This window comes from Cyanistes caeruleus, chromosome 1, assembly GCF_971803275.1.
Source record: "Cyanistes caeruleus chromosome 1, bCyaCae1.hap1.1, whole genome shotgun sequence".
NCBI classification, from domain to species: domain Eukaryota; kingdom Metazoa; phylum Chordata; class Aves; order Passeriformes; family Paridae; genus Cyanistes; species Cyanistes caeruleus.
The window spans coordinates 58202599-58221803 of NC_141701.1; the positions used below are offsets into that span (position 1 = coordinate 58202599).

At 42.7% G+C, this 19205-nt stretch overlaps 1 protein-coding gene across 2 annotated transcripts; it reads left to right on the forward strand.

The window, feature by feature from the left end:
* Positions 1–1784: 1784 nt before the first annotated feature.
* Positions 1785–18937, forward strand: CNDP2 (carnosine dipeptidase 2). 2 transcript variants are annotated; one of them, XM_023921662.2, is made up of 13 exons: positions 1785–3304; positions 5379–5492; positions 5852–5948; positions 6876–7019; positions 9544–9706; positions 11239–11327; positions 12213–12413; positions 13189–13273; positions 13826–13986; positions 16245–16409; positions 16930–17071; positions 17671–17818; positions 18241–18937. In XM_023921662.2, exons 3-13 carry the CDS (start codon positions 5889–5891, stop codon positions 18308–18310), a joined length of 1428 nt encoding a protein of 475 aa, XP_023777430.2. In that variant the 5' UTR covers positions 1785–3304; positions 5379–5492; positions 5852–5888; the 3' UTR covers positions 18311–18937. The 2 variants fall into 2 exon arrangements, with proteins under 2 accessions (XP_023777430.2, XP_023777429.2); XM_023921661.2 differs by lacking the exon at positions 5379–5492 and having other exon boundaries at positions 3151–3304.
* Positions 18938–19205: the final 268 nt, after the last annotated feature.

Here is a 19205-nt window from a genome sequence, read left to right on the forward strand (position 1 = left end):
GGTCAACAAAATCAAAACCAGCAGAAGTGGGTGTTGTTAAGGTAAGCAATGTTAATGGAGTCAAAATGTCCACATAGGCACATGCACATTGATGTGATATAAATAGGATTCAATTTAGAAGGAATTAAACAACCAGTGAGGACTTCCTTAAACACTCCTCTTTAAATTTGGTGTCACTAGCCCAAAAACTATCGTTTGCAGGAAAGCAAAGAAATCCAACAAAGCTGTATGGTTCTGTACATCCATATTTACAATCTTCCCTTTCAGTCTAGCAGTTTACCTAAGATAGTGTGAGCAACCAACGTGTAGAAACTTGAGCTTGTGAATCACCTAAGCAGAAACATAAAAAAATAAAGAGGAAATGGGAAAATACAATAAAGAGGCCTGAAGACAACTAATTTCAGCTTTCTATGATGCTCAGAAATACACTAAAGTAGATGTTGTAACTTTATCTCATGTAAGAGAAAAGACAAAAAAATTGAGCAATGTGAAATTTTTAGATGGAATACACCTGAAAATAGGGACATGACCGCCACTTGAAATTAATTTCAAAAGAAGTGAGAGTGAGATTTTGTATGTGTACTGTAGTATCCATATAAACTTTCTGTCCCTTTTCATCATTTTGCATGGAATCCTTCAGAAAGGACAGACACACTATTAATGTAATTTCTGCTGGCCTCCCTCAGCTCTCAGTCTGCAGCCATCCAAAAAGCTGATTCACATGGTTGTCCTCTCCCAGACCAGTGCCTATATTTCAGGCTCCTCACTTACTCTGCTGCTACTGCTTCAGCTGATTCATACATGCTACATCCCTGTGATTAAAAGCAATGGCACAAATACCTACAAATTATTTCTTTAGAAAGAAACTACTTCAAAGACAAAGTATTAAAAAAAGAAACAGAGCAGCTTAGATGTCTAGATATCTCTGTCAGGACTAGAGAATGCTGAGCATCCTTATATTTTCTTTATAAAGTACCTTGCTTTGTCATCCTCTGTACCTAAACCATTTCTGATAAATGTGTTCTCTCCCACCCCTCCTTTCTCCTCTATTCCCAAAGGATTTTTATGTATGCATATGTAATTTTTACCTCCAAATGAACAGCCTTGTAAAACAAAACTGTGTTTCCATAAAGACAATTTACAAGGCTCTCAGAGCTGATAATTAGGCCTGTTATCTTTCAAAAAAAAGTTGTTGTTTTCCCTCAGGTAAGTTACTGTGTGGATTTTGTGTTTGTTCTTCACATAATCCTTTGTGGATTTAGATCAATACAGGCTTGCAGGAAACTGATAATACACTACACAATATTTGCTTCACAACAAATGCTTCCTTAATGTCTTTCTTTTGTCATGTTGTGTCCTTGATTCTTATTTTAGTTTGTGATTTTTTTTTAAGGATGTGGGAAAAAAGTACCAAAAATTAATCCCATGTAGGAATATGAGAATAAAATAGGTCACCAGAAGTCATCCTGTGTCATGTCATTTAATACCCTTCTTAAATGCAACAAACAGCTTTTTAGAAGCAGTTTCTCTTTCCTTTGTTATATATATATATATATATATATATATATATATATATATATATATATTTAATCTTTTCTTCCCTGTTGCTTGCTTCCAGGCAAGATTTTTCCTAACATAAGTGTAAATAGATACTTTATTCAAATTTCTTAGTTCCATTTGTCCATTTGGGGTACATTTTACCATCTCTTCTCCCACAAACACAGAACAGTGCCAGGTGTCCTGGGGTCAGAGGCTCCTCAGATTCTGGGCTGCCAGGAGTGACAGGAACTCCCCATGGGGGCCTGCCAGGGCAAAGCCTGGCAGCCAGGGCCCATCCCATCCCATCCCATCCCATCCCATCCCATCCCATCCCATCCCATCCCATCCCATCCCACCCCAGCCAGGAGCCATGTCTGGGGGGCACCAGGACAGCCCCAGCCCCAGACAACTTCCTGGGGACAAACCAAAGCTGGCATCAGCCTGTGAATTTCCAGCTCAGCACAGCCTGTGTCCAGACCAGCCTTGTGCAAGGCCCTAGCACTGACCTTACTCCACACAGCACCACCAGCCAAGTTCACAAATTATGTAGTTCTCCCTCACAGCAGCTTATAGATCCACTAGCATGCCCCACTGTTTCTCACTTGTTTCTAGCTCTTGAGCTCCCAGCTATGGAATTTCATCCCGGTTGTATGCTCAGACCAGGGAATGAGATGCTAAAAAGCAGTGCCACAGAAAGGAACCTGGGGGTCCTGGTCAGTGGCAAGGTGACTCTGAGTCAGCAGTGCCCTGGCAGCCAGGAGGACCAGCCCTGTCCTGGGGCACATCAGGCCCAGCATGGCCAGCTGGGCAAGGGAGGGGATTGTCCTGCTCTGCTCTGAGCTGGGGCAGCCTCACCTTGAGCGCTGGGGGCAGTTTGGGGTGCAAGGTAAAAACAACATTAAGCCATTAGAGAGTGTCCAAAGGAGGGCAATGGAGATGACAAAGGGCCTTGAGGGGAAGCCATGTGAGGAGCAGTTTTCACTTGGTGTGTTCAGCCTGGAGGAGACTCAGAGGAGATCTCACGGCAGTCACAACTTCCTTGTGAGGGGAAGAGGAGGGGCAGGCACTGATCTCTTCTCTCTGGTGACCAGGGACAGGACCCGAGGGAATGGCCTGAAGTTGTGTCAGGGGAAGTTTAGGCTGGATATTAGGAAAAGGTTCTTCACCCAGAGGGTGGTTGAGCACAGGGAGAGGCTCCCCAAGGAAGCGGTCACAGGACCAGCCTGACAGAGTTCACTAGGGGTTTGGACAGTGCTCTCAGGCACATGGTGTGATTTTTAGGGATGTCCTGTGCAGGGCCAGAAGTTGGACTTTGATGATCCTTGTGTATACCATCCAACGCAGGACATTCTATAATTGATTCTATGATTCTAGGGACTTGTCTAAACCACATCTAAATCTATTAAACCTATCTAATCACAAATGTAGGAAGACCATAAGGATGGTCCCAGATTCGGCTGGAATAATTCAGTTGTCCAGAATGGTCTCTGTCGCAGACTCCATGTTATATTCCCCTATACATTATATTTCCCTTTATTATTATTATTATTATTATTATTCAGGCCCCGCCCCACAAGGGCCGCCTCCCAGCAGGCCGCAGCGTCGGGCCGAGGCCCCGCCCCTCCCCAAGCCCCGCCTCCGATGCGCTCCTTGTCCGCTGATTGGCTGGCGCGGGGCGGGGCGGGGCTGGCGCGGGGGTAGTTAAAACACCGTGGCCGGGGCCGCTCTTTTTTCTTCAGGTGGGAGCCGGGACCGCGTGGGCTCGGTGAGTGAGTGTCGGGAGGGGTCGGGGGGACCGGGTCCCCTCGCTGGTGCGGCGGCACCGGCGTAGGTGAACGCCCTGGCCCTCTCCGGCCTGGCGGGGAGGAGCCGGGAATGCCGGGTGCGGGCGCCGCCGGCCGTCCGGGCCTTGCTCCTTGTCCCCCGGTGGGGAGTGTCTGTTCGGCCTCAGGGCTCAGCGGAACCGTGGCTGCCCCCGGAGAGAAGCTCTCCTGCCTCTCCGCTCCTGTCCCCTTCCTCACTGTCGCTCTCTTTCCCCGTGAGTCTTACCCCCGCGCTGTCTCCTTCACTCCCGTCCCGGGGCTGTCACCGGCCTGGGGGCTGCGGGCGGCTCGTCCCGCTGCTGCAAAACCCTGTAAAGAAAGTCCCACGTTTAACCTTTGAGTCAGCCTCGGCCCGAAGTACTGAGCCTGCGACGTGAGCATGGGGCTGGCTCAGTGGTGGCTGTAGAGCACTCTTAACTTGGTTCGGTGCTCTCCTCTGGCATCTGTTTGTAGATGAGGAGGGCAAAGTCGTAATGATGCAACGATAGTTCCTTGGGTTATTTTATTTCAAGGTGCAACTTCTATATTCCTGTGGAGCCCCTTCTGCATAGGTAGGAAGGGTTCAGCTCTCCATTCTGAAGGGTTTACAGGAAGTTCAAACCCTGATTTTGAAGACAAAGAGGGAAGTAACATCCAGCATTTTGCTATGTACTAACCAATACTTACTTTTTGTAGTTTGAAGCTTTCTGGAGCAGACTTCTTTTCAGCTTTTCGGTGTGACTTGTATGATTCAGTGCCCTTGTGATTTCAGAACTATTTAACTATAGTTAAGGTGATATTTAAAGTAGTCCCTGACTTACCAAGTAGTTCAGATCTCGTTCGTGTTGGACAGAATGTCAGCCTCCATGTAACATGTGTTTTGTGTCTGTGCTGTGAAGCTGGAGTCCTGAGGTTGCTGTAGAAACCGGCTGAGTGAAGGGGAGGGTCAGATGCCCCAGACTGATGCCTGTGTGCTGGTTTGTGAAAAGCTCCACATGAATCCCACCTGAGATCTAACTGCATGTGAGGAGGGTGGCTTAATTAGGGAACCCCAGCTTCAGTGAGAAGCATTGCTTGGTAGTTTGGTTATGTATATGTAGTCTTCTGAAGGTGTTCAGCTTTCCCCTTTCATGACTATTGAAATGAATGCTTACCTGTCTAGTGATTTGGGGTTGTTCTAATTGGGGTTTAAAACTAGTTATCCAAATTTAAACTTGATGGATGGTTTAAATTAAATCAGTGCTATTTCTGGTGAGGGAAAGGATTTTTGTATGTTAAACACCAGTATCTGTTCAAGTGCAGCCTTGCTTGAAAGAAAATTTGGAGTGGTGCTTGTATTGCAGTATGTTGTTTGGGACAATCTGAAGCTGGCAAGGATTTGTTTCAGGTATGTAGAGTAGTCAGCTGCTCAAGAAATCCGAAGACAAGCAGTCAGATGTTTTAAAAACTGTCTTGTGACTACTGTGTAGAATGAAGAAAGGCTTAAAGGATCTGGCATAAAGCTGACTCAACAAGATACTGAACCACAGTGGCTGGAGCTGCTGAATATGCCTGGAGCTTTTCCTCCTAGTCCAGGCACTTGGTCCAGAAGCGCACTTCAGGGAGCTTCCTTCTCTGGAGTTACTCAAAAGGCTCCTAGACACTATCCTGGGTAATGTGTTGCAGTGCCACATCCTAGACCAGCTGACCTCCAGTGGTCCCTTTCAACCTTAGCCATTCTGGGATTTGTAAAGCTCATTATTTTCCTGGCTTAGATGAGGTGCTGTATCTTTAGTTCTAACTGAGAGGTAAGCATAAGCTTGTTTGCTTTGTTGCTTTAGCGGACAGTATTTCTTTTCAGTATTGTTTTCATACTGTAAGGAAGACAGAAAACTGAAAAAGGCAGAGGTCTTGTGTTTTCTCACGTGAGTTTCAGTTGAAATAAAAAAGAAGGAAGTGGTAGCACTGAAGTAGTCACTGACCACTTGCTCATGACCTGCTGGGGCTGGCCTCTTCCCATGGCTTCATTCTGACCTTTTTTGTGAAATCTGAGTGCAGGCTGAGACTAAGGTTGAAGAAAGCACAATTCTGCAGCTGCCTGCTTTTAGCCTCCTCTGAAGAGCAAAAAATGTGGTTCTTTCTTGGACTTGGCTACCAGCATTCAAGCCTATGGTGTGCTATTAGTTGAACTCATAATGAAATCTACTCTTTGAAGTTGCATTTTACTTGAGTAACATTTTGCCTGTAAGTCTACAGTAAAATGAAGTGTATGATTTCATTGAAGTATTGCTCAGTTAAACTTTGAAAGTTATTTTGAGGGGAGAGACAGAAAGAGTGGTGTTGAAATTTAAATATGCTTTTGTTTAGCCACTTCACTGTGGTGATTTCATGAAAGGGAGAGGCCTCAGGTTTTATATCAGTACAGCTTGGTGTGTGGCATTAGAAGCTGAAAGGGGAAAGTCTCCTGTGGCTCTTGATTACTGACTGTTACTTTTTAAAACTGTGAAAGCTAAATTATTTTTCTGTCACAGAATCTTTAGCAACACTCTTCTGAAAACTAGTCCAAAAATGTCTGCTCTGGAAACCCTCTTTAAATACATCGATGGACACCAGGACCTCTATGTTCAGGTAAGTTTTCAGCATGGGCAGCTATGGGATATTAGAAGTTAGGTGGTCAGCTTCAAGTTGGTTGTTATATATATGATATGCCCAGTAATAATGTCAGGTAATGGGAGAGAGGGAAGAACAGACAGCAAGTGTGAGGGATTTGAGTCAGGCCAAAAAACTGTTTCTTAAATTTAGTCGTAGTTCTGTTCAAAAATGTAAATGTCCATGTTAAATTTACTAGGAAATGATGTATTACTGTATAGTGCTACTGGTGACCTGTTTAGAGGTACAGGAAGCTGACACTGGCTTCTGAATCTAAACTAGGTTTGTAATTTCTTCCCTTTGGAGATGGGAGATGAAATATATTATAAATGAGGCTGAAAGAAATCTTTCTTGCATAAAACAGTTTATTCTGGTGTACAAAGAGAGGTTTCCCTCTCCAAAGAGGTACTTTGCTGCTTGACTTGCTGTTTAGTTACAGGTTGTATTGTAATCCCTTTCACCCATGAAAGAATCAGCACTGGGAACTCAGGCATGAACTATGCCAAGTTTTCAGCTTGATTTCGGCCAGTTGTTCTTGTTGAACTCACATGGGGAGAAAAAGCTAAAGTGGCCTTTTTGAGAGGCCCAAAAGACTTTAGCTGGTTCTGTATACTTAAAGAACAGCAACTAAACAGGGACAATTGTCATGACAAGCTGTCATGCTCTTAAGCTTACTTGATGTATCTGTAGGCTTTGTGCTATGCAGCAGGGACAGCTATAGGCGAGTGAGGTTTTAGAGAGCTTTTAAGAGTAATATTAACTGTTAAAAGCTCTTCTTTGAGCAGAGGACAGAGCTGATTTGCCTCAGTTCAATCCTGACTTAAATCAGTGTTTGCTGAATTGGAAGGTGGTGTGGTATTTGCATGGTGCCTGCTGTATAGTAAAACCTGTCTTCCATCTCTCCAGCGCCTGGCAGAGTGGGTGGCAATCCAGAGTGTGTCAGCATGGCCAGAGAAGAGGGGTGAAATCAAGCGCATGATGGAGGTTGCTGCGAAGGAGATTGAGCGACTGGGAGGCACAACCAAACTCATGGATATTGGGAAACAAAAGGTACATGAACATCTCCATATCAGCTTAGTAGGGAAAAAATCTCTTAAGAAGACAAAGTATTTTGCATGAGAAAGTGCTGATGTCTTATGTTTCTAGTACGAAAGGCACCTAGACTCCGTTAGAAGGCTGTTTATTTGACTTACCACTATAAAGAAAGAGGACAGTATGGATAGTTATGTCCCTGCAGGTACTGGCATCTCCAAGCTGTGCAGCATCTAGCAGGCATCCCAACCAGCGTACAACATAGTGTGCAGATTCCATGCACAGAAGTGTTTTCCCATTTTACTTATTCAAGCTGTTCAGCTCCACTGACAGTAGGGATTTTGTGTGAGAATTTCACTTTTAGATTAAGTCAAGGACATGCAGGTGATGTAATCCCCAGTGCCTAGTGGGAGCTGCCTTCAGGTTACAGTCAAGTGGCTCAGTTTATCGTGCAGTCCAGGGATATGCACGGCACAATACAGGCAGGAAGGTGAAGCTGTGTGTGCAGCAGTATAACACAGGCTTTGGGGCACTCAGGTTATCTTGTGGGTTGCTAATTCCTTGGTGTCTGATGGACTCCTGTGTCAGGATCACCACACAAGTGTCCTGTGGGCAGTGGCCTAGAAAGGCAGTAGCCTATTTGCGTTATGGATAATGGGGTTAACCCCTGCTAGGGTTAGGATAATGTCTTTCCTGACACACAGTCTGAACCTTCTGTTAAAAGCCCTTGCTTATAGTAAACCTTGGGACCCAGTTAAGGATGTTGAATTAAGTTTTGGACTGTATTAAATGTATTTAAATGCTTTTTGAACTGAACATGAATAGAGCACCTGCAAACAAGAATGTTAGACATTTTAAACAACAGGTTGGTATTGGTCCTTAGACCCATAGACTATAAAGATAATGATTGAAGTTTCAGTAAATCTGCAAAAAGACTTCAGGACTTTTTTAGAAGTGTTACGTTTGTCACAGGCTTGCATTGCTCTATTACTAGATACAAAAATATCATTAAAATAATTATTACTTCCCTCCTCATTTTTACCTATCCAACCTGGGTTTTTTTTTGGTTTTTTTTCCCTGAGAAATGTATGTGTTTATGAGAATGATAATCTCATCCTGGGGAAATATCCACTTGATATGCTCCTCTTTAGAAGTGCGTAGCCACCACCGGCCTCAGAGTAAGACCCATACCAAAATTGTTAGACTAGGGTTTGGACAGTGGCATTAAAAACATTGTACTGGAATGTTTACTAGTTTTAGGAGATTGTCCTTGTAATTGGTGTGAAAGACTGCTGAGTGAAATCTGTGTTTATGGGAACCTTCTGGGAAGTTCTTGCTTTGGGCATTTATGGTTGTTTGTAGCTACAGGTTCCAGCAGGAAAACAGCTGACTTGGGAGGGAATCTGAAGGTTAATTCTACCTCTGCTACTACCTACACCCTAAAACCCCATCAAAATTGTTTCAATTATTAAGAGACAAAGTTGTTCTTTTTATCACTGTAACTTTTTGGTAGCAAGAATTGATTTTCGAGTAATATGTGTAATATTTTAATTAGGTAACTTTAATCCATCTGCAAGGGTTACCTTCAGTGTTCAGTTTTATATTAAGCATAGAGAGCTAGTCAGTGTATTATGTTATGTTAATATGATACACATTATGTATGTGTTGCTGCTATATCTGAGGGACAATGTAAAGCAACTGAATTTGTCAGATCAAAGTTGCCTTACTGCTGCACAGCAATTTGTTGTGTATCGATCACTGTAAATTCTTGCAGTAGTGCTTTAATCATGTGGCGTTGCAGCTGGCAAGGACGATGTAACCTGTTGATAAAAAATTGGAGCTTGGGACCCATATAAGCAAAAGGCAAAGCTGATCTTGATCTGCTGAGCAGTGTGTAGAAGTATGCGTTGAGTGGAAGGGAAATAATTGCTGACTGGGAATAGCATGTGATAATTGCTTATGGGGTATTCCAAGGGATTAAGCCAGGTTCAACTCTTGAACTCCTGAACTGAGTTCATCAGCACCACCCTGCCCTTAGTGTAACAATGTAGGCTGGTTCCAAGAAATACTATGCTGTTCTTATTTGGGTGTAACCACATGTTACACACAGCCTCAACACTGTCAGGAAATTTTTGTCCAGAGAGCTGTACTGGGGACAGGATGAAAGTGCAGTGACAAGCAACACAGAATGCTGTATTGAATGGAGTTTATCACTTATGCTTACGTCAGCATTAGATATAGCAGTTTGGCATGCACTCAGCTTGCTCTGCTAAAATCTGATATAGGATCGGTAGTTTAAAGCTAACAGCAGTCCTAAGTGGCTTGGAACATTTTGACTGTTAGTGGGACTTGTCAGGAAACTGGCGTGATGCCATCAGGCCTTCTTTGGCACCCTGCTTCTGGCAATTGGTTTAAGTAGATTTAGTTTTGTTTTGTCTGTGCCTCTACTCTCATAACCTCCATAGTACTGAAGTAATTAACGTATCTGACTAAAACTCTGACATTCCACATTTTACTAAAACTTCTGCCTTCCTATTTCTAGCTGCCTGATGGATCAGAGATCCCCCTACCACCAATTGTTCTGGGAACACTGGGCACAGATCCACGCAAAAAGACAGTGTGTGTATATGGCCACCTGGATGTTCAGCCAGCAGCACTGGAGGATGGCTGGGATAGTGAGCCCTTCACACTGGTAGAAAGAGATGGTAAGAGCAGCGGGCTTTACAAACTTCAGTACTGAATGCTTCAGTAACAAGTATGGTATTCCTCAACTGTTCCAAAGCTGTGCTATTGATTGAAAGGGGGAAGGAGGCTGGGTGTTTATTCAATATTATTGAAGTTAAAATGTGCAGGTGGGGAAGTGGTAAAAAAGTTGAGCTGCAAAATTTCAGCTACTCTTGGAATTGTTTCCTTTTCTGATAGTCTAGGCTGTACCTTGCATGTTTTCTGCTTTGTAGCTACAGCACAACCTTAACTGCTGCCATGGCACTGGCTTGTTGCCGAAAAGCTTTTTAGAACTAATTTCTTGTTCACAGCTTGAAGCCTGTAAGGTCAGACTGCAGGAATTTTGAACCATTACTGAGAAAAGATACACAACATAACTTCTTTATGCCTGGAGACAGGAGTGGCACATCAGCCTCTCTGGGTTGCCTCGTGTTTAACTGCTCTACTATGAGTACTACAGAAGCTCTTTTGCAGAGGTAGTGCCCCAAAACTTGTGCCTCTCTCATAAATGGGGATGAAGAAATGATGCAGTATCTCCCATTGAAAAACGTTGCCTGCAATCAAGAAGACTAAAACTCCCTTTCCTATTAAAAGCTGGTGCTACCAAGAGCTTCTTTGTTTCACTTTCTCAGTGTTAAAGGTCATATCAATAGAAGGACATTAACTGCATGTGTTGCATGAGCATTAATGATTGCCAGAAAAAGTGTCTGTGCTAACTAGTACTTCTGCCTGGGCACTTAGTTATAGGCAGCAGAGTCCAAATTACTGAACTGCGTTATCTCATCTGCTAGCAAGACATAGACTTGCCTCAGGCTGTGGCTTGTCTCTGTGCAGCCTGGCCATGCAAGAGACATTCACCAGTGGCTCTTCACCTTTGCAAGCTGTCTGGCCTGTTCTGTCACTGGTTACATGGAGTGCTGAGGGGTTGTAGCCACAGCTCTGAGTTGCACTGATAACTGCCTGTGCTGTGATCCCATGTGTTATATTTTCTGGGAACTCCCTGTGGCCTGTGAATCTCATCTTTGACTGGGTTCCTTTCTAGGGAGATCCACTTTTATCTGGAGAATCCAGAGAAGTGATTTGTCACTAGCTACTGAACTTTTACTCTTCCAACAAAGAATTATTAAACTGAGGGTAATACTTGATAGATTTCTGTTAAAAGCAGAAAACTTGTTTCTATACACTTAGGTGTTTGCAGAAGATTATATTATAGTGAAAAGTAAGGCAGCTATGTCTTTTCCTGACTTATAATAAATTCCTATTGAAGCAGCAGCTAGGGGGAGAGGTGGGGTAGCTCTGTAAGTGGGAGAATTATTGCAGTCCTGTACCTATACCACTTGAAAGGGTATGTGAAGCAGGATGTAAAACTGCTACTTATGAAGAATCAGAAATTAAAGTTTTTTATATAAACTGGGTTAAAAAAAAATAAAAATAGTGTTCTCCTCTAGGGAAGAGATGAAATGGCATACTAATTTTTTTTCCTCACTGGTTAATTTGTATCTTGTTGCTACAGGAAAGTTGTATGGGAGAGGATCAACAGATGACAAAGGTCCAGTGCTTGCCTGGCTGAATGCTTTGGAGGCTTATCAACAAACTAACCAGGTATGTGCCCAAAACATATTCTGCTTTTTCATACACAGCTCAATCTAGCAATAAATGTTATCCAAGTCACCAACTCTTGTGAGGGAAGCCTGCTTATTCAGCTGATTGGAAGAATGATGCAATAGTCCTGTAAATTCCCTGATTTCCTAGTAGGGTTGACTTGCTGACAAGTTAGTCTTATAGATGCTTAGGTTGCACTTCTAACAATTTTCCTTGAATGAGATATGTAGGAAGGAAAATACATATGCAAGCATGTGGAGCAGGAGGAATAATCAAATGTGATCACTGTCACGTAAGGATGTCACATTACTCTGGCCTTTATCAAAGCTTAATGTCTCACTGCCACTGAGCTCTAAGGGGAGGTTAACTTATTAACATTAAAATCAGGAGCTTTGCTTATTTCTGTTAAAGAAAATGTGCTATCAGAAATAGCTTAGGGTGTTTGCTTTATCTTGCAAGACAAGTTCCTATTGCTTTTGAGAGGAATAACCAGTTCTCAGTTGCTGTCTAGGTATATGGAATATGCTAGACTGGATAGGGAAGCTCTGTTCCTACTGTGGTTTATATTAGTTTTCCTAGCCTGCTGGCTTACTTTTGGCAACAGATTTCTGTTGTGTTCCCATGCTTAATGGGTTTGGGGACAAGTTTTTATGACTTTTTTGAAGAGTTTGGATTCCATCAAATGAAGGGTGGAGTAAGTGCCCTCAACATAAGCACAGTCCAAACTTTAAACCAGTTTGTGTATAATTAACAAATTCCACTGTCATGGAACTATTTTAGCCATGTCCATTTTTCTGCTTTGAACACAACAGATGAAAATTATTGATTGCTGAAGGAGTAGAGTGTTTTCACATGCTTAACCTGTTCTTATTTTTCATTTCAAAGGAGTTTCCAGTAAATATTAGGTTCTGCCTAGAGGGTATGGAAGAATCAGGATCTGAAGGCCTTGATGAACTGATTTTTGCTCAGCGAGATGCTTTCTTTAAGGATGTGGATTATGTTTGCATTTCTGACAACTACTGGCTAGGCAAGAAGAAGCCTTGTATCACTTATGGTTTGAGAGGTGTCTGCTACTACTTTATAGAGGTAAGTGCTGAAATACTCTGCAAATCCAGTACTATTAAACAGAATTTTCCACTGGAGAAGGGTGGTAGTGCAAACCTTTTTCATGTTAGCAGCTTTTTTTCAGAAAAGATGAAGCTGGCTACTTATGTGGAATGTTTTTTCCTAGTTGTCTAAACATCCTTCTCTTGCTATCCTGTTTGGTATTTGGGTGGGTGGGATAGCTTTCAGATGTGTGAGGCAAGATAAGCCTGCACCTTCACTGAAGAATTGTCTCATAGTATAGATATCTTCATCTACATACACCCTCCTTATAGATGGGTGTCACATTTGTGCTTTTCCAGTCAGCTGGAATATCTCCAGTTAACCAGAACTGCTGGTGGATGATCAAGAGTGGTTTGACAAATTTTTACCAGTTCCCTCAGTACTTTGGGGTGGGGTGGATCCCATCTGGGCCCATAGACTTGTGGGTGGCTAATTGACATAGCAGGTCACTAACCATCTCCTCATGGATTATGGGCTTCCCTCATCTCCCCATCACCAACTTCCAGCTCAGGGAGCTGGCATCCTGAGGACAGCTGATCTTGATATTGAAAACTGAGGCAAAGAAGACATTAAATACCTCTCTCTTTTTCTCATCCCTTGACACTACACTACCCTCTGCTTTCAACAAACGATGGGGACACTCTTTGACCCTTGACCAGATTAAGTCCTAGCTGGGCTTTGGCTGTTCTGGTCTTCCCTGCATGGCAATATCTCTGTGCTAAAATTGACCCGAATCTTCATTTTCTTCAATCAGGTGGAATGCTGTGACAAAGACCTTCATTCTGGAGTTTATGGTGGTTCGGTACATGAGGCCATGACAGATCTCATTGCTCTAATGGGTAAGAAAACACAGTTTCACTGAATGCATTTAAAATGGGAGCAAGAGCCATCCAAACATGACTGAGTTGCAGTGGGAGAGCTGCTAAAGACTGTTTGTAGTAGCAAAGCAATGACCAGTGAAATGGTGCTTGCCAGGTATCCAAAGCTAATGCCTTAGATGCAGAAATATGGTGAAGGTCTTGCCAAGAAATTGTCTATCTATTCTTTGCTTTCCCTAAAACCTTGCTTCAAATTTGCATGTTAACTAAATCAGCTGTCTTCTCAAATTCTGCTGTATGATATTGAACTCTTTGGGAATCCTACCTTCAGACAGCCAGTGAAATCCAGCAGTAGAATTAAATACAGTAGCAAGCAAGTGCACATTAGGGATATAGGCAAATTCTTTTAAGTGTCTTCCATGCTGAGTGGTGCATGCTCTGGGAAAGAGAAGTCTGAATTTCATTGCATTTACACAGATTTCACAAGGCCAGGACTTCTGTTTCCCAAGGGAAGTATTCCCAGCAATGACGTCGTCTGGTTGAATACTGATATTAGGTGCTTCTTGTTTACAGGTTGTCTTGTAGATAAGAAAGGGAAAATCCTCATCCCAGGTGTTAATGAAGCAGTGGCACCTGTTACTGATGAGGAGCTGGCATTATATGAGAAGATTGATTTTGACCTGACAGAATATGCAAAAGATGTAGGAGCAACAAGACTTCTGCATGATGCAAAGGTTTGCTGCACTTCTCCTCTACCCTGTCTAGATCAAGTTGTCTGTATTAGTAGGAGACAGAAACAAGCTTCTGTGGGTGCAGTTAAGTAATTTATTAGGCAGATGATTCATCTGATGTCATCAAAATGGTGAGAATGCCTTGAAGATAATTTTGCTTACTGTTTGGTTGACTGCATCCTTAGCACTTCGCAGAGAAACTGCTGATGTTGGGTGCTTGAAAAATTATTCTAGATTATCCTGTGTTTAACTCAAGCAGTCTTGACAATTCTAAATTTGCTGCTTACTCTATAAATAGTATTTGAAACTATAGTTTACAGAAGTTTAGTGCTGTTCTCTTAATGCTAGATAATGTTGGCAACTTTCCAGAGGTCAGGTCACAATCTGCACAAAACATCTGATTTTCTACATCTGTAGGAAGTCCAGTGGGTTATCAGAAATAAAGTAGTTTCTCAGAGATGATTGCTTCTTAGGTGAGTAAAGAGCTTGAAACCTAGCTGTGCCAAATTCAAGGCTGACATGCTGAACGTGTTCCTAGACCTGGCAAACAAGAGCTGTTTTATAATCATGAGCTAGGCAGCCCAAATCTTTAAACAATCTCAAGCTCAATAAAACTCACGTCTAAAGCTAAATCTTTGTTCTGGGAGCTCTCCAAATGGATGCTTTTAATGGCATTGAATCTTACAAGATTACAAGTATTACATACTAGCATTAAAACTCTAGATGTAAATACATCTCCTTCATAAAAAGCAGATCCAGGTGCTTGTAGAAGTCAAGCAGGTCTGTCTTCTGTCCTAGTACTGTCAGGAGACTTCAAACTTAAGTGTAAGTAACAATTTATATCCTCAACCTTGTCTTTACATGTTCAGGTTTATATCAACTGGGAGCACACAGGCTTCCTTGCTTAGCCTTGTCCTTTAAAGTAATGGATGAATTATAGCTTGGACATAAGGAGGAACTGGCAAGATGTTCTTTGTGATACTGAGCTGAAGCTGTTCAGTCTTGGCTCAACTGAAATTCCAGCTAAGGGACTTATAAGCTGCTTACATGCAAGAAGGGCTTTAGGGCTAGGGAGAGAAGACTGTAACTTCCAGATGAGAAGCAAACATGCTTGAGAGATTTGAACTTTGACAGCTACATTTGCTTTGAGAGAAGATTGGAGGCAGTTTGTGACACTGTATTAGGAATGGTAATGGTGATGACAGAGACTCTAAGCTTAGCTGCAAAGAGAGCTAGTTTTATTCTTCCAGATCTTCTTTTATAGACCATTTCAAGAAGGTCTGAAAAGATAAGCCTCTCATTGGTCATCAAAGCAACACATCACCATCATGGGACTGTTAGGAATAATACCCCTCGACCATTTCTTGCAAGTAAGCAACAAGGAGACAGACAACATCTGCAAAGGTTGTTTTCCTTTTCTAAGGATTGTTTGAGTTCCTCCTCACAGTTTCTCAGGCCACACTTTCTTAGGCCAGCATGAGAAACTTATGTGACGTAGTTTCATACAGACACTGCTACTTGCCTGATTTCTCACATTCAGCATCCTCAGCAGTTGTACATGGAAAAAACCAAACTTGGAACTTAAAGGATGTAAAATTTTTAAGTCTTCTGCACTTCTGCAGTGAAGTTCAGTCTGGAGACACTGTACCTGTGTCTGCTCAGGTCAGCTCAACAACTGTACATTCGTTCAGGACTTAATGTATTGAACAGCTGTGTCCAAGGTAACAGAGAGGAAATCCAGGAAGTGTACCTGGAAGGCAGTGGTGGTCAGTTTAATCAACCTGGAGTTCAGGCTTTTTAATGCAGCTGACATAAAGAAAAACACACTGTAAGCCTCAGTCTGAACAGTGGTGAAGCTTTTAGAAAATGTGAAGCAGTGTCTTGGTTATGAAGGCACCTGCCTGTCCTGAAGCAGTGGGAATTAAACTTTCAATGTTCCCCACAAACTGTGCCTGAGCATGTTATAAACAGCACTTGTGTCCTTATCAGAAGCAGACTGGTCATGTTCCATAAGTTTCACAGAGCTAGGAGAGAGCTAAACTAGAACTGTTAAGTTTCTTAAGGTGCTGAGAACCCAGCTGTGTTATCAAAATGTGTGCTTAATGGGAGTAACAGCTTCTGAGTGGTCTTCAATGAGCTGCATTTCTGCATGGGAAAAAGCACTATTTCGTGCAAATTCTTTTTTAAGTTGAAGAAATCATAAGTTCAGGGAACTCTGTCAAACTTCATGTAACCTTGCATCTTTCTCTTTGCTTCTGCAGAGAGATATCCTTATGCACAGGTGGAGATACCCTTCCTTGTCTCTCCATGGAATTGAAGGAGCCTTCTCAGCCTCTGGTGCCAAGACTGTGATTCCTAGGAAGGTGATTGGCAAGTTCTCAATCAGGCTTGTGCCAAACATGACTCCTGAAGAAGTCACAAAGAATGTAAGCTGAGATGGATTGCTGCTATGCAAACAAGTCTCTAAACTTCTGTTCACTTTGCCTTGGGGGGAAGAGTTTTTCTGTTTTTCTAAAGCAGTTCTGTTCATTTGCTTTCCTACTAGCTTCCCTGTACTGCACCTCAACACGAGATAACTGAGGGAATCCTGTGTGGTGCCCCAGTAGACTGTACTGGTCAGATTACCCAGTTTCTCTGAGCTCACAAGGGCTTTAGGAGTAAACACTAACCTAATTGTAGGGCACTTGGACTGCCAGAAATGCCGCAGTGTTTGACATACTGGCTAACTCTTCTACAGTATATACGGTTAATTTGCCTAAAGTACAAAGTCTATCTTCAGAGCAGAGAATCATTGGAATAGTATGAAGTGAGAGCAATAGGAAAAGTATTGCTGCACAGTTGTAGTAACCTGCAAGTCCCTAAGATGCCTTTAGAATATGAACTTTGCCAGTGCTCAAGAAACGCTAACAGTAGATAAGATTGAATGATATTCAATCTTTCTTACAGGTTGAAGACTACTTGAACAAAAAGTTTGCAGAGCTGCAGAGTCCCAACAAATTCAAAGTGTACTTAGGCCATGGTGGAAAACCCTGGGTGTCAGACTTCAATCACCCCCACTACATGGCTGGTAGGAGGGCCATGAAAACAGGTCAGTGGGTTTTTCAGTTGGCATTGGTAGGATTAAAATTCTCTTGTTCCAGCACCTCAAGAAACACTGAGGAGATCATGTTTGCTGAATACTTAGTGTTCAGCTCTCATATCTAATAACTTTGGCTCACTAAGTGAGGAAGCATGTCATGTGCTACCTTTACACTGAAATCTGAGGTACAGGGAGGAAAGATACTGGATATCAGGTTTATTTCTAGTTTTGGGACAAGTTTGTTGGTGTGGTGTTGCTTTTGCATAAGGATGAGACTTTTGGTTCAGATCACCTCCTAAGCCAAATTGAATGAAGTTTGGTCATCACAAATCTTAATCAGTTTTGCTAGATTGTGTTAGGCATCTAGAGCAACTCTAACTTGTGTTGGAGTACAGACAGGCCTTCAGATGAAGTATTGGTATGTAACTCAACTCTGACAGTGACAATACTCCAGTGCTACATCTGTGGGGAGAAGCTCTACAGTTTCGTGGCCTTTGCCATCTGGCTGATTTGGCCAGCACCTGGTACAGATGGGTACATGATGGCTTAAGTGAGGGTTTGTGGAAAAAAATACAGACTTCAAACTGACCAGAGTATCACTTTTCTAGTTTTTGGAGTTGAACCAGACCTGACGAGGGAGGGAGGAAGCATTCCTGTTACCCTTACTTTTCAAGAAGCCACAGGCAAGAATGTTATGCTGCTTCCTGTTGGAGCTGCAGATGATGGTGCTCACTCTCAAAATGAAAAACTAAATAGGTAAGCAAATATATCCTCCTTTGCCAGGGTGTCTTGGCATGTATTATGAAAAACAGTAAGAATTGAGCTCTTTCTTTTTAATTCTCTGGATGGCAAAGTGCCATCCTTCCCAGCAGAGTATGACTGACTGGTTGGGTAACTAGGTTGTAGCTGAATCTTGATTTCTACATAGATACACTTGAAATCAGAAGCAGGTTTTGTATTTTGGTCCCTAAGCTTGTCTACCCTCTCCCCCAAGGGCATTGTCTCTGTCTTGCCAGGGAAGATGTAGGGGTTTGGGGAGTAGTGGCTGTTGCCTGCAGCAGAAATTCCTGTGGAGTTTGTCATGTGCTTAGGACTGATGTGTGAGCTTTGCAAATAGGACATCTGCTAGAAATACAGCTCAGTGAAGACACTGCTAAAGGAAACAATGTTCTTTGCAGGTACAACTACATCCAGGGGGTGAAGATGCTTGGTGCATACCTCTATGAAGTTTCCCAGCTGAAGGACTAAGTTAGACACCTCACCTTCTGGTTTATGGATCAGAAGTCTGAATTTTCTTGCAAAACATCATCGATTACCAAGTCTTAAATGACTCCCCTTTTCTACCAACACTCCACTGCTTTGGTGGGGGAGAGGGAAATGGGTAGTTCCACTTGACAAAGAACATGATACACCAAAAATACTTCTCTAAATGCTTACTTTAAATGGACAGACTATACCCGTAACTGGTCAGCAGTCTTGAACTGCATCTTCATCCCTTCTATATCACTTCAGTTTGCTGTATTCATCTACTTTTCCTGCAAATGAAGAGGAATGGTTTACTGAGCAGTTTAATCAGCCACAGCAGTGGCAGAACTTCCAGCCAACTTCAAGTTCTTATTCCTGGGTATGCCCTGGAAACAAGTAGTCAAGATTACGGGGTAACACTGGAATGTGCTGAAGCTGTAGCAGGCCATCTGTCCTTGCTGACTGAGTGATTCGGAAGAGCAGTTTCTCTCTTACAGTTTCTGCCTGCCTGCAGGTTTCAATTCACAGAGAATCAGGTTGTAACAAATTTCACTGTGGTAGTGACGACTGGCCATTTTTGTAAAGCTGCCTTTGTACTACCAAAAAAGAATAATAAATAATCATGCTGTAGTTTGGCTCTTGGTCACTAAGGTTTGAATAATGGCTTGGGTGGGAAAGCAACTTTGAGAATTTGGGAGGGACACTTTCTGGCTATAAGGGCAGATGGGCAACATGGCTACACAGGCTATATGTTGTGGGAATCCAGATTTTTATTCCTGGGCTCTGGCTCCATGAGAACTTGTTGACTTGAAGCTGATGTTGCAAGCTCCAGCTCTCTGGAGAGAAAACGAGCTCAAAATGTTTAATTTTGGCTCCGTAAACCAGGTCATCACACTGT